This window comes from Amia ocellicauda, chromosome 15, assembly GCF_036373705.1.
Source record: "Amia ocellicauda isolate fAmiCal2 chromosome 15, fAmiCal2.hap1, whole genome shotgun sequence".
Lineage (NCBI taxonomy): Eukaryota > Metazoa > Chordata > Actinopteri > Amiiformes > Amiidae > Amia > Amia ocellicauda.
The window spans coordinates 23,107,943-23,124,510 of NC_089864.1; the positions used below are offsets into that span (position 1 = coordinate 23,107,943).

General features: G+C 43.1%; 1 protein-coding gene across 2 annotated transcripts; it reads right to left on the reverse strand.

Moving 5' to 3' along the window:
* Positions 1-1,762: 1,762 nt before the first annotated feature.
* Positions 1,763-8,586, reverse strand: LOC136771881 (zona pellucida sperm-binding protein 4-like). 2 transcript variants are annotated; one of them, XM_066724436.1, is made up of 14 exons: positions 8,486-8,586; positions 7,601-7,768; positions 6,706-6,824; positions 6,142-6,343; positions 5,782-5,903; positions 5,419-5,518; positions 5,166-5,288; positions 4,352-4,515; positions 3,943-4,040; positions 3,327-3,758; positions 3,014-3,155; positions 2,487-2,562; positions 2,102-2,203; positions 1,763-1,858 (listed from the first exon to the last, which is right to left on the reverse strand). In XM_066724436.1, the coding sequence occupies exons 1-13, from the start codon at positions 8,580-8,582 to the stop codon at positions 2,106-2,108; spliced, it is 1,941 nt and encodes a 646-aa protein (XP_066580533.1). In that variant the 5' UTR covers positions 8,583-8,586; the 3' UTR covers positions 1,763-1,858; positions 2,102-2,105. The 2 variants fall into 2 exon arrangements, with proteins under 2 accessions (XP_066580533.1, XP_066580534.1); XM_066724437.1 differs by having other exon boundaries at positions 1,763-1,985.
* Between the last annotated feature and the right edge of the window lie 7,982 nt (positions 8,587-16,568).

Here is a 16,568-nt window from a genome sequence, read left to right on the forward strand (position 1 = left end):
GTAGGGATTCAGGGTAATGTAAGTAGATGGATTATGAACTGGTTGATGTATAGGAAACCGAGAGTGTTGATTAGAGGAGTTGCTTCTAACTGGAGTGAGGTTGTTAGTGGAGTTCCACAGGGATCAGTATTAGGGCCTGTACTTTTTCTAATCTAGATTAATGATCTGGACTCTGGATAGTTAGCAAACCTGCAGATCATACGAAACTAGATGTCTCAGCAGATACAGATCGGTTCAAGACACTGACCCTCACCTACTGCCGTCTCGACCAGACTGCACCAAGTTAGCTGCAGACCCTCATCTCTCTATACATCCCCTCCAGACCGCTGCGGTTTCCCAGTGCCAGAAGACTCCAAGGCTGCTCCTTTTCATCCCCGGAACGACCTTCCCACTGAAGTCAAAATGGCAGAGTCCCGGACTTCCATCCAGCAATTACTCAAGACATCTTTTCAGACTACTTGTCATTAGGGCTGCAACAAACGATTATTTTGATAATCGACTAATCTAACGATTATTAGAACGATTAGTCGACTAATCCATTTTATTTTTCACTGATTAATCAGTAGGATTTTAACGATTATTCAGCTTTTGCAATTTGTTAAAACATTGAGTTATACTTATTCTAATAAATAAAACAAGGAAATCACTTCAGCTTTTGAAAATAATCTTTTTATTGCACTTTGAGCCAACTGAACTGGCCAATCTCTTTTTCTCTCAAATCACATATGCTCTCTAAGCATTGTTTCAATAATTTTGATGCCTTAAAAATAAATAAAAAATACAAATAAATAGAAATAAGTCAGTTGCATTACAGACAAAAAAAATGTAGGAATGTAAACAAATCTGTATTAAATTAGGCAGCAGCATTAAAAGCTTCATTTGTAAGACAACAGGAGCTGGAGCACACTCCTCTCTCACCGTTTCCATCTCCTCTGGTGCTGGGATGTTGCTGCATGCAGGTTGTGCTCCCATGGAAAGCAAGTTCCACCCTGCATGCCTTATAGATGACAGCATTTTCAGTTTGAACTTCAGTGCAACTTTCCCACACGCGACTTGTTCTGCTCGGTTTGCACGCTGACATTTTAGCACCGTTTTCTTCTATTGGATTGCATATGGCAGGGCTGCATTACAGTCTAGTGCTACAGCACCACACTGGTCAAATCACATTATTGCAGGCACGCCAAGAAGGAGGAGGTTAAATCTGGATGAAAGCATTCCAAAAACACTTCCTCCCTGGCCATCCCCCAAACCTGCTTAGATGACCACATATTGCATCAGGCAGAAAGTACTGCCAAAGCATATTAAGTGGTGAAGGTGGTTAGCTACAGCAGTTGATCCTAGTTCATATGGAGACACCCAAAGTCTCAGGTGACCAGGCCACTCTTCACTAGAGAAGGCCCAGTATCCCTCCAGGCAAGAGCATCTCACTTTACAGAGCATGTTCAGCACCCTAGCAAGCAAGCGCTGATACTTGGCTATACCAGCACTGTAGGATTTCTGGAGTCTCCCATTGGGAATGCGACACCTTTTCAATATTCTTTGGTCATGCATAATGCATGCTTGCTGTAACATTTGGCCCTCAAGCAAAGTAGACTTGAGCATCAGTGCTCAAACCTCGGACGGTTAAATATCCCCACTTTAGAAGGCCAACTCTAGAATGATCCTATCCACCCAGAAAGGTTTTTGCTTTCCAGCACAGGCATTGCACATCCCAGGTCTATTTGATGCACAAGCACACACACATTCAGACTCACAGACAAGGTCAGATCAACCATTTATTCAATCAATGCTTAACAGCCATCACCTCAGGCAGCTGGAGATCTTGCAAAGACCAGGAGCAATAGGTTCCACTGCAGCCCTGAGGGAGAAGAACAGATGCTTTGTGGCTGGCTGGTTGTCAGAAATCCAAGCAAGATGTAGGGGGACCATCAAGTTTACCACCTGCCCTCAAAGGCAGAGCCATCTGGCAACAGGATTGAAACCTCCTGTGCAGAGAAGGGGGAAGATGCCAACGCAAACCAGAAGAGCCTGCCAATCAGCATTGCATCTGGTCCTCCCTGCTTTAGCAGGACTGTTCCAGTGCACAGTAGTACATGCTTACCCAGTCACTGGGCCAGCAGGCCTGCAGATCTCTTGGCCATTCCTGGGCAAGGCTTCCTGGCACAGCGCTCGTCAGCATTGGGGTCCTCAACCACTGGGAGCTCTGGAATACAGGAGGGACAACATCTTGGGCAGAATCCCTCAGCAGGAATTGTGCCCACCTCAGCTGGCAATATTCTCACATTAAAAAAGGATCTTCCCCAACACCAAGCTGGGATCATCAAGTCCCAGTGGAGTTGGGAAGCACACCGGTTGCCCTATTGACGTGCATCTCGGATGGACTCCAGAAGCAAAATGGCATCAACACACCAAGAAGCTATGCCTTTAACCACAGTGTTCACTACAATGAAGGGAAGTGCAGTCCTTTGCACAGGTCCATCACTTACTGCGCCCATCAAAGCATCCTTCCACACACTGCTTGGCTGATGGGGAGCAGACTTCCGTGGAGCACATGAAGTAGATCTACAGAGGGGCATAAATCTCGTTAGGCATTCAGTCAGTTTGGACACTCACTCATCCAGGCCTTATTGCCACCATTCCCTAAATACATTCTGCAATAGAAGCCACAGTCCGTCAAGACAAATGTACTCAAGCGTCTTCTCATCTACTGCAGACAACTGGAGTGGCAATCATGGGTCTGCAGAACCCCAAGCCAATTAGCTTCACTCTCAAATTACCCAAGCCTGGGAATATCAATGAAGCAAAGTCAGATCCTTGACAGCCAAGGACTATTCAGGCTTGCGTGCAGTGACTGCTCAAAGGGAGCAGAGAACTCCAGTACTGAGGACCTTTAGGACCTGCTCAATTTGGTTTCTCTGACCAGCAGCCTTCCATTTATGATGCGAGAGAACACCAATGGTTTAACGCAGGACGACTGTGCAGGCAGCAAGCCAGAGCACACGTGGCCCCTCACCTCCTCACGGAGGTAGCGGTGAGTCACTTGATCCATGAACTGGAAGGTGCGGATCTCAAAGCGACGGTGGTGCTTGGGCAGAGGCTGCTTATGGTTGATGTGCAGGGTGGAGGTGTGACCGTAGTCCAGAGGGTTGGGGCAGCTGGGGACAAAGATGCCATCATTTAATAGTGACCAAGAAAAATGCATCTCAGAAGGCCAGTAAAGACCATTGAAGCATTGCCACAGCATCTGTTCTGTGGATAGTTGGCAGTCATGCATGCTGCGTGTCCTGGTTATAGCATTTAAGCACATCCTCAGGTCTAGCACTCACCCCTCATAGACCAACACCCAGACAGCCTGGGCAGAGCGGGGGTAGGCAACACAGTAGTGCACCAGCAGCACCAGGCTGGGGTCAGGGGCATTCAGCAGCTGCACCTCCAAGAAGACTGGCCTGCCCAGCAAGAGCCGCAGGGGCCGGTGGTACTGAGGGTAAAACCGGCTGTAGGTGTCATCTGGGGAAGACAGATGCTTGAAGCAGAAGACAAGGAGGAACAAAGCACAACCAAGCAGCACCTGGCAAGCACACCACCCAACTTGGGATCCTTGCCGACGAGGGTTAAAAGGCCCATGCTCACCTGCGGCAATCCTGAGCTGCACCCCAAACACCCCATGGGACAGAATTGCATTGGGCAGGTAAGGGTTTTTCACCAGGTATCCAGTGCTGGCCAAGTTCCCCTCTGCATAGCGACACTCCACCAGCAGCCTGCATACAGAAGAGGGCAGCTCTGCAAGAGGACCTTTGAGCAGGAAGGCTACTGCAGAGCTCAACATGGAGCTCTGCTTCCATTACTACAGGGACATTAGGATTTGGATTCATGGCACGTAGAGCAAACCTGCTGGTCCACAAGGAAGAGGCCGCTTGGAAGCCCAATATTCTTACTGCTTACCTGAAGGGACTGTCCCTAGTGATGACTCCATAGTTCAGGCTATTGCGTCTGGCCAGGGCCATTACTTCAGCCAGGTAGATAGTGGTCTCCCCCACCACCTAGGAACACAAGGGGTTATTGCCAGCAACACCAGTGGATCCTGCCTGGCAATAGGCATTTTACTGGATAGCTCCTTGCAGCAGAGGACATGGTGAACCAGGCTTTGGACAGAGTACAGCAGCCCCTGCCATTTCACTTGCCTAAAAAGGCATCTGGCATTTTACTTTAGCATTAGTTACATGAACCATCGGATTAGTTTCAGCTGCCTCATACAGTCCAGATGTTACACTGAAAAGTCAACCAAGTTGCTCATGTTAAAGTGGAATACTCCAAGCCACGCGCCACAGAACACCCCAGCAGCATTACTCACAAATGCATGGGTTCCACAGCCAGTCACAGGGAACTTGAAGACTGCAAAGTCTGCGGTGCAGATGACCGGGGTGCAGGACTTGTTGCCAGCAACCACCAAGGAGGCAGGGTTCACAGAGAAGGTGCGATGGACCACAAAGACAAAGTGCCCGTCAGCAGTGCATTCTGGGAGAGGGGGAAGTGCAGGGAAACCATGCATTTAAAAAGCCCAGCTACTGAATTGCAGGCATTCCAACACCATCAAATGGACTGGGTCAAAGTAGCCTGCCAGCAGCACGGAAATGAAGTCCCAGTATAACCTGGCCCTTACCTTCCAACAAAAAGTCAGCCTTGATGGCAATTTAACTGTAGACCTGCCAAGGCCATTCATTGGACAGAAGTATGGTTTGTGTGCATCTAGCCTCTACAAAACCACACCTTTCCATTTACATGGTTTTGTATAATCAGGACATGCCAGTATAGATGCATTTCTGCATTTACATTTTGCACCATTGCATTTAGCCCATGCACTTCAGATCAAGGGCCATATCAACCACTAGTCAATATTGTGGAAATCATTCCTACCCTCAGTTGCATGTAGAACGTACACCATGACGCTGTTGCAATCCGTCTATACAGACCAATTTTGGTGGATCGGATGCATTGTGACTTGGCTGGATAAGACGAAGATGTGAAATTGTGAGAAAGCCCTCATGTTGACAGCATCTAGCAGTGAAGCTTCTCTCACCATGGTCATTAACCACAGGAGTTCTGCCAATAGCCAACCATTCCTTTAAAAGCATGGCCTTCCTGCTAGACGGACACGACAGACATACCTTCCAGAGGATAGTAGCAGTGGCCAGTGTCCGAGTCTACACAGCAACCCTTGGCAAGGCAGGCTTTGGAGCCCATTCTCTTGGGACCACACGATACCTGCTGTCTCTTGGGGATCTGGCATCCTGCAGGGTACAAAGAGCAACCAATTAAGCAGCCATTTCTGAAGGAAGCACTGCTTAGAGGAATAAGGGCCCCACCCAAGATCCTTGCATTAAATCATCCTTTTGGATCAGTGGGAAGAGAAGGACTCACCTTGCTTTGGCACAAGTGGTTTATAGGGGCAGGATACCTGGATCTCTGCTCCCTCTCCCCCACTAGTCACATAAGCCACCTGGATAATGTACCTCTTCTCCTGTGAGCAGAAGGAGCTACATTAAAGCAGAGGATGTGGGGATAACCAGGAGCCAGACTTTAAAATCCATTGAGCATTCATGGTATTAAAAGGGTCAACATTTGAACAATGGATTCCTAGAAGCCAAGACACTTGCAGATCACACGCCACTGACGTCACAACCTAAACCTGACAGAAACCAACTTACTCTTGCGGTTAGTCAAGCATTACAGAAGACCCAAGGCAGGTCAAGTGCCAAGTTGAACATGGAACGCAGTGCTTACCACAAGCTTTACATCACAGGCAGTGTACGGGATGGTCAGGATGTTCTTGCCATCCTTCTTCACCAAGGCATAGCCACACAACGTGGGGGTCTGGAGCACAGGGACCAAGGTTTTGGAGGAGTCTACAGAGACGGGAGGAATGTAGAACACCTGCTCAGCCTGTGGATTTCAAAGTTATAGCACTGAAATGACCATTTGGAATACAGTATTTGACCACGTCTAGAAAGCCTTCACCATTTAGGTCAGGGTCAGCCACCCTTCAGCTCAAGCTCCAGTAGATGGACTCATGGAAAGCTGCATGCATACAGAGAGATGGGGTTGGCAATCCTCCCACTCCTGAACTACAAACCCAGCTCTCACCCAGGATTTTCACAGCTGACAGGGGACCAGCAGGTAGCTGCACAGTCATGCACACTTCACTGCAGGAGATGGACAGGCCTTTGGGAGGTTCAGGCATTGGAGTGGTGGTCACTGGGCAAGACACTGTGGCCACAAATGGCTTCTTCAAGACCAGGTCATAGTACTGGAGGGTCAGTGCTTCATGGAGTTCATGGTCCTTCCTCTGTTCAAAGAAATAGGGATTAGAAGCTCACAGGATCAGTACTGGGTCAAATGGCATCTTCATGTTCTCATAGCCAGACCTAAAGGGTGACCAGGGACTTCAACCCAACTTCAAGAGGCATTGCTTTCAAGTCACTACTCATGTACATTGGATACCATATCATCGGTTAACCTGGGCAGTCCCAGCAGCAGGATGAACTCGGCAGGGGGCATTGACTATTCAGAACCAGAGCAAAGAAAAAGGGTGCCCAATATCCCAACAGAGGGGGCATTGCCCCCTTCCCCACCCTGTGGCTCCAGGCCTGAACTTGGGGATCTGCTCCCCCTTTCCAGCCTTCAGAAAGGAGTGGGACCCTCACTTACCAAGTTAAATATATAGCAGCCCTTGAAGGATGCAATCAGCACCAGGGAGCTGTTGCTTCGCCTCACCGTGTGCTTACAGGACCTGGGGAGCTTCAGAACTGGGAGTAGTCTCCTTCCAGCTGCAATGGGGTACAAAACGGAATTATACCAAGACAGGCAGTGGCTTCAATGCCTCAAGTACCCTCTTAGTACCCCCACACCAAAGAACACCAGGCTTAGAATTTCAGGATTTCAGGGGCAAGGCCACTTGGCCTTAAGGGCATGCCCAATTTGCCAGGGCACCAAGGCCATTGTGCTAAATAGCATTTTGAATTGCTTCAGAACCAGAAGAACACCAGCAATTACTGTAACAGAGGGATTTAAGAAAGCTTGTGCATGTCCTCCTGATGCCTTAGGGACAAAGGGGCTACGAATTCATGATTGTGCACCAATCTCACTCTCCTCCTACCAAGCCCTCAGTGTCCAGTGGCAAAAAAGACTGAAGGACTTCTCAATGCACCAATTCTTTTTAGGAGGACCATCAATTAAAGCCGACAGCCTGCACTTTAACCCTGCCTATAGTCATTGTATCATTTCAAATCAAGATCTCGAGTACAGAGGCAAAAGGCCAAAACATTTGTCCATGTCCAAGTATTTGGAGACTACACTGTAAATGAAACCGATCAGAGGATAGAAAGCCTAGGTGGGGTTCTGAAGTCTCATTGGAATCTAGTCTGGTGGTAACAGCTACCATTAGCCGATGAACATTAAACCTGAAAATAAAGGTCACCAATTACGTTTGAGCAAGCCAACATTGGCTAAAATGAAACCATGAAAGCACCTTAATCCAATTATAGCATATAGAACACGTTTTTAACATTACATTTGATCTCAGTCACTGAATGTCAACCATCACCTTTCCGCAGGAAGATCCGAGTGTAACGCTGCAAGGAGAACTGGATCAACATGCTGCCGTTCCCACAAGCGACACTTGGCTCTGGAACTTGGGACACGTCCTCTCCCTCAGGCTCAGAGTCTGAACCATCAGCATCATCTGGGAGGACACCAGCATTGGCCTCATCACCTGAGAGAGACATGGAGTTCAGTACTTTGTCCATTAGTCTCAAACCATGTGGGTCAACTTAGCCCTTGTGCAAGTGCGAAGCTTAGGCACGGTTAAGAAGATGCTCCAAAAGCAACGTATAAATGTACAGTTCCAGTTTACATATAGAAGCAGCACTGCACTTTTAGTGCATATTGTGGATACCAGCTAACATTGCCAACAGCTGATCCTGGTGGCAAGAAACCGGAGGCTCATACCTTCATTAACTGCTCAAATTTCATAAAGCCTAATCTCTACTCAGGCATCTGAAGAGGCTAGTTCTACAAATACATTGAAAGGGGATTGTTCAATTGCCTTTATTGAAGGTTCTCCATACAAGTTACAATTCCAGATTTCCCCCTTAATGCATTTGTGAATTACATCTATACAATCAAGTGGTTTATCAATTCATTTATCCCCATGTCCCACTAACCAGTTCACCTTCCATAGCACTGAACAAGATGGGCTTCAAGGCATTTGCATTAAACCAATGCATTATAGAAGGGCAGATCTGCACAAAGTACTAGGTCCATCACACCTGATATTCTAGACCCACACTACAAACTAGGTCCTGTTGTAGGACAAGGGCTTCCCCATCTCATGAGCAGGGGTGACAGTCACAGCAAAGCCAGGAAAGAGGTTCAAACAGGTGGTAGATGGCCAAGCAGTTCAGGAGACCAAAAACCTGGCCAATCCTACCTCGCTCATTAGCCTCATCATTTAAATGCAGGTCAGAGCCAGCCTTCTCCTCCTCCAAGGTGGCATCATTCATCTCATTATCTGAGGGAGAGAACATGGCATTTTAAAGTGGACCAAATAAAGATGCCAGTCATTCCAGGCACCTCTGCCCTATAAATACATCTATAGAATGTAGACCATCATACATGCCACGTTTTAGTGAACAGTCTATATAGGGGACACCTTCATACACTTACTCAGGCTTTGAAGCGAGAGTTGGCACTAATTAAAGCTATACCCATGGAGTGGTTGTTGCAAGAGCATTACTGGGCAGCCAATGCACAATTCCTGGCTCCCCAATGTTCCTTCACAAAAGGAATGCATGGAAAACACCTGGGGAGTCAGTAGAATAGGTTTGATTTTCAGCAAGTCTCTACAGCCATTAAAAGTGCAATACATTTTATACCTTGTGAATACCCAAATCATGACATGTAGTGCACATCATGTTGCAATATAAAGGGTTTTACATACTGTACGTGGAAGGTTTCAGGTTGAACCGTTCCATTAGATGGACTAACATTTAGCCATGCATGTTAAAGGCCATCAAAAGCCATACATGGTCAAATACTACAAAAGTGGCTGGCTTGTGTAGCATGAAACCATCATGCATTCCCATAGCCAGGCCATTCTTTTCAGATATCAGCTTTGCCACATGTTGAATGTGGCTCCATTTTGGGCACACTGAAGCAATATGCCTCCCCCATTGAAACCCCTTTTCACATTACATATCCTTTGCATCACCTGTTGCACAAGCAAGTCAATGCATAACAACATACATGACAGCTCGGCAGGGCTGTGTTCAGCAGTGTGTAGCGCTCTGAGCAGCGGCGCCGCCAGCTGTGTGCACTGTGCATACCGGAGCAGAATCAAAATCTGTATAGAACTGTCTGTAATTGTAAATGTGTAAATAAAGTATTTCCACATTGTGAGAAAAATCAAATACACTGTTTCTGTTAGTGTACTAACATTGATGGATCAACGTTTTATCATTTTCCTGCCACGATCACAGTGTACTATGAGGCGCCATTACGGACATAATTCACCCCGTGGTACATACACTACATTCTGAGACGCATACACTACATACTGAGACACATTCACTACATACTGAGACGCATTCACTACATACTGAGATGCATACACTATATACTGAGAGGCATTCACTACATACTGAGATGCATACTGAGACGCATTCACTACATACTGAGACGCATTCACTACATACTGAGATGCATACTGAGACGCATTCACTACATACTGAGATGCATACTGAGACGCATTCACTACATACTGAGACGCATTCACTACATACTGAGACGCATATACTATATACTGAGACACATTCACTACATACTGAGACGCATTCACTACATACTGAGATGCATACTGAGACGCATTCACTACATACTGAGACGCATACACTATATACTGAGACACGTTCACTACATACTGAGATGCATACACTACATACTGAGACGCATTCACTACATACTGAGATGCATACTGAGACGCATACACTACATACTGAAATGCATTCACTACATACTGAGACGCATTCACTACATACTGAGACGCATACACTATATACTGAGACGCATACACTACATACTGAGACGCATACACTACATACTGAGACGCATTCACTACATACTGAGACACATTCACTACATACTGAGATGCATACTGAGACGCATTCACTACATACTGAGATGCATACACTATATTCTGAGACGCATACTGAGACGCATTCACTACATACTGAAATGCATACTGAGACGCATTCACTACATACTGAGACGCATACACTATATACTGAGATGCATACTGAGACGCATTCACTACATACTGAGATGCATACACTATATACTGAGACACGTTCACTACATACTGAGATGCATACACTACATACTGAAATGCATTCACTACATACTCAGACGCATTCACTACATACTGAGATGCATACTGAGACACATACACTACATATTGAGATGCATACACTATATACTGAGATGCATACACTATATACTGAGACGCATACACTACATACTGAGATGCATACTGAGACACATTCACTACATACTGAGATGCATACACTATATACTGAGACGCATACACTACATACTGAGATGCATACTGAGACGCATTCACTACATACTGAGACGCATACACTATATACTGATACACGTTCACTACATACTGAGACGCATACACTACATACTGAGATGCATACACTATATACTGAGATGCATACTGAGACGCATTCACTACATACTGAGACGCATTCATTACATACTGAGATGCATACACTATATACTGAGACGCACACACTATATACTGAGACGCATTCACTACATACTGAGACGCATACACTACATACTGAGACGCATTTACTAGAGACGCATTCACTACATACTGAGACGCATTCACTACATACTGAGACGCATTCACTACATACTGAGATGCATACACTATATACTGAGACGCATACACTATATACTGAGACGCATTCACTACATACTGAGACACATTCACTACATACTGAGACACATACACTACATACTGAGACGCATTTACTAGAGACGCATTCACTACATACTGAGACGCATTCACTACATACTGAGATGCATACACTATATACTGAGACGCATACACTACATACTGAGATGCATACTGAGACGCATTCACTACATACTGAGACGCATACACTATATACTGAGACACGTTCACTACATACTGAGACGCATACACTATATACTGAGATGCATACACTATATACTGAGATGCATACTGAGACGCATTCACTACATACTGAGACGCATTCACTACATACTGAGATGCATACACTATATACTGAGACGCATTCACTACATACTGAGACGCATACACTATATACTGAGACGCATACTGAGACGCATTCACTACATACTGAGACGCATTCACTACATACTGAGACACATACACTACATACTGAGACGCATTTACTAGAGACGCATTCACTACATACTGAGATGCATACACTATATACTGAGACGCGTTCACTACATACTGAGATGCATACACTATATACTGAGACGCATTCACTACATACTGAGATGCATACACTATATACTGAGACGCATTCACTACATACTGAGACGCATACACTATATACTGAGACGCATACTGAGACGCATTCACTACATACTGAGACGCATTCACTACATACTGAGACACATACACTACATACTGAGACGCATTTACTAGAGACGCATTCACTACATACTGAGATGCATACACTATATACTGAGACGCATACACTACATACTGAGATGCATACTGAGACGCATTCACTACATACTGAGATGCATACTGAGACGCATTCACTACATACTGAGACGCATACACTATATACTGAGACACGTTCACTACATACTGAGACGCATACACTACATACTGAGATGCATACACTATATACTGAGACGCATACACTACATACTGAGATGCATACTGAGACGCATTCACTACATACTGAGACGCATTCACTACATACTGAGATGCATACACTATATACTGAGACACATTCACTACATACTGAGACGCATACACTACATACTGAGATGCATACACTATATACTGAGATGCATACTGAGACGCATTCACTACATACTGAGACGCATTCACTACATACTGAGACGCATTCACTACATACTGAGATGCATACACTATATACTGAGACGCACACACTATATACTGAGACGCATTCACTACATACTGAGACGCATACACTATATACTGAGATGCATACTGAGACACATACACTACATACTGAGACGCATTCACTACATACTGAGACGCATACACTACATACAGAAATGCATTCACTACATACTTGATTATTTCTTTAAAAATCCATTCTTGTCTGGCAATACGTCCCACCAGAGATTGCTCTGTTTGAATAAAACAGCTGTCTCCCGCAATGAGTGTATGGATAATTACGATAATGTTGCTCGACTAAGTGTATTGGTGTATCGCCTTGTAGTACGGTGTCCGTATTAGGACATTCTCACTGCTCAGAGTCCGCTGTCACGCATCGCTTAGTTTAGCGATCAGCCCTCGGTTATCACCCATTTGATATCACCCATCGGGTGTCAGTGTTATTTGGCATCAAGCATCACGCTTATTTTATGTCAGTTCTGATGCATCACTCCAATTTAATATCAGGTGTCACTCCAATTTAATATCCGGTATCACTCCAATTTAATATCAGGTGTCACTCCAATTTAATATCAGGTATCACTCCAATTTAATATCAGGTGTCACTCGAATTGTGTGTCAGGTATCAGGAGTCACTCGGGTTTTGTATCAGGAGTCACTCGAAATTAGGTATCAGTGGGTTTTTTCTGGGACTTAATTTAATAGCCAATCAAATGGGTGAACCATCTTTACTCTTATTTCATTGATTAAAGGGAATGTCAATCATTTGTATTACTTTGTATTCACTGTTGAGTTGATTTTATGGTGGATATTTTTTGTTATAATTAAAATATGTTTGGTAATACTAAATGTTTAAATTATTAACAGATATATATATATATATATATATATATATATATATATTATGTTTTTATTATTATTCTTAATTTAGACTACATTCTGTATATTTGACAGGTGTTTCAATGGACAATTTGGACCGTATCCTTCAAATGGTGGTAAAATGTTCATAAAAGCTAATTAATATTTCTACTTTTATACAATGGACAAATTAATTAAATGTTGATAATTGCATGTAAAAGCTTTATACTCTGTATTCCTTAAGTAATATTGTCACAGGAGACTCCCTAAATAAGCAACTATTTTTGTATGGATAGACTCAAAAATAATTAAATAACACCATCAATGTTCTTTTTACGTATAAAAAAAAAACAAAACAAAACAAAAAAACGTACAATTACTTTATTTAAAGAAACAAAAAATAAAATATCACTCACACGGTCCTAACAGTCCGAGAAAAGCCTCTATTGCACTGTCTGGTTCGTTCAAGTGTCTTGGCTTGATTGACATTGCCTGTAACCAATGAAATCAGAGTAAAGACGGTTCAGCCATTTGATTGGCCATTAAATTAAGTCACAGAAAAAACACTCTAATACCTGACACCGATTTCGAGTGACACCTGATATTAAATTGGAGTGATATCTGATATAAAAATCGAGTGACACCTGATACCTGATATTAAATTAAGGATTATGTAACAGAAACTAGAAACTTATGTTGTAAGTCGCCCTGGATATGGGCGTCTGCTAAGAAATAATAATAATAATAATAATAATAATAATAATAATAATAATAATAATAATAATAATAATAGAAGAAGAATGGAACCTGCACCCTAGAAATTTGCGCCCAAAAGTCATCCCTCCATCACTGGCATGTGTGTGTCCCACATTCATTGGAAATGACTGAAAATACTCCAAGACTCCCAGTACCTGCTAACCACCTGCATGGTACACTTTTTAATATTTTTATTTTATTTTGAAATGGCTCAACTGCTACTCTCAATCATATTGACACTAATACAGATACATTTCACAAACTAATATTACATAAAGGCCTAGTACAGTTTCAATACCAGAACATGTTTAGCTGCATATCATAACTTTCCAGGATAAGAAGTAACATTGAGTAAGTTAACTAAATCTCATATAATGTATACGTGTATTAGCTGAGTGCAAATCAGCATGAAGTTTTAACATCTACTCTCATTTAATGGAAATCATGTGTTTGTTTTAAAATGTAATATATAATCGTGTTTATCTACTTTAAATATTAACATATTTAATATACCTTTTTGTTGGAGCAGCAATAAGAATAACAAGAACATGTTGGCAGTACAATACATTTTGAAGAACATCTAGCTAGAACTTCAACAGAAAACGTTGCAGGTTTATTAACAAGAAATGACATATGTTCCTACCTTTTCTTTACTCGATTTATCCTTGGATGTTAGTGTTTTTTTTCTTACATGCTACACTTTTAACATTGCAACAATTTTCTTTTTAAAATCAAAGTATTGAATGTGTTAAATATGTATAGCACAGCTTTGGGAAAAATTCCCATATGTGGTATATATGCTAGGAATTGCATAGCTTGTTGTGATATATATATATATATATATATATATATATATATATATATATATATATATTCAGAATATTAGAGAAATTAGGATATAAGGTTGATATGGTTGTACAACTTGTTTCCTATTGTGACACTATCTGCCCACACTACCCCAGTCCGCCTCCAGAGGTCATCATCACCTGAGTGTTAATCAGTCACTCAACAGTCCTTTACACTCTGTGCACCTACACTTCACCCTCTGCTCTCATTCGTCACCTCAGCCACGGTCGTCTGCTTCACCATTTAAACCCCCTGGTCTCAGTCTTCTTCTTGTATTCCAGTGGTTTCATTTCAAAGCACTACTTTGTTCGTCTTCCTGGTACTGATCACTTCTTTGCCTCTACGACCACCGTCTCCTGGATTATCCATGTTGTCTTGTTCGCCCCGTGATTGACCTACTGCCTGCCTTATAGACTTTGAGTACTGGACTGTCCCTATTGCCTGGTTTTCCGGCCCACGGCCCTCGCTTGTTCCTGGGCTTCTCTGATGCTCTGCTCCTGGGTTCCTTCCCTTGGCCACCGGTACGTGACACCTATAGACTCAGTTGTTGCTGCTGTTGCATCTACATCTCCAGAGAGGACAGCAATTGCCCAGCAGCCAGCCCCACCACTGTCCCCAGGACTGCATGAGGTCAAGGATGACAAGGTATAAACAAATACAAACACTTTTATGCATATGGGGTGAAAAGCTGCAAAGTGCCCTATTACTGTTTTCTGTCACTATTTAAATAAATGTGAATTCAAGCATTAGGCATCACTCACTCAAACATAAACCCCTCAAGCTAATGGTTTATTCTGTGTCTTTGTTGTCTTGTCTTTAAGGCTGCTTCCAATGGTGGCTACAGGAGCAGAAAGTGGAGGAGGCAGACATTTTTTAAAGAAAGAAGCAAGCAGGGCACTATTCATCACAAAAAATATTGGACATTTGCAAGCGAAATAAGAAGGTGGCAAAGTAAGTGTGTGTGTGTGTGTGTGTGTGTGTGTTTTTCATCAATGTATTTAGATTTGCATTTAATGTTAAGTTTAGATTTGCATTTGATGCATACAATTTGTCTGGTTTTATTAATTGATTTTTAATAAACAAAATCTGTGTCTATTTGTTTTTAATATATAGTAATTGAATACATTGAACTTTATTTTGTGTCAATCGGACTAAATCTAAACTTTGACCCACCGGCTAATAGCAAACTACAAACCTGTACATCATAGCGGTTACATTTATGATTAGAAGAAAGTGACATCTTACTAAAAATGAAGCCGCAATGGAGTACAGTTCTGTAGTTTTTGATTACGGGTGGGTCAAAGTTGTGATTTAATCCCAGACCATGTACATTTTAGTTTGATTTCTAAAAGTGGCATGGTTTGAGGAAGTGTGTGTACTGGTTAACTGGCAGATGACTGTTCACCAGCATAAACCATCAAGGAACACCAGCATAAGCTGGTCACCAGCTAAAACCAGCATAAAATCGCTTAGCTGGTATAAGCTGTTTTTTCAGCAGGGCCACACCATGCGTGTTCAGGTTTGCACATTTTGCAGCAAACTGTCTTCTAGGAAGTGTTGTGTGAAGTGTGAAGTGCTTCCCTACTTTAGAAGACTTACACGGCTTTCCACGGGTGTAGCTGCAGCCTCCGCCATCTTAAATGTTTTTTTTTTTTCGTAGTAGCCGTGCCCCAGATAGACCCAACTAATCAACGATGAAATTTGTTGCCAACAACTTAAATCGATGTAATCGATTCATTGTTGCAGACCAAGTGCCTTAAGGTTGTCAACTACTAAAATATTTGTAAAAATAAAAAGTTTGCTATCTATGATGTAGTTCGATCGATATATTATATACACTGTTTAATCCATTGCAAGCTTCAGTCTCGGATACTTTGCTCAACAGGTCTTG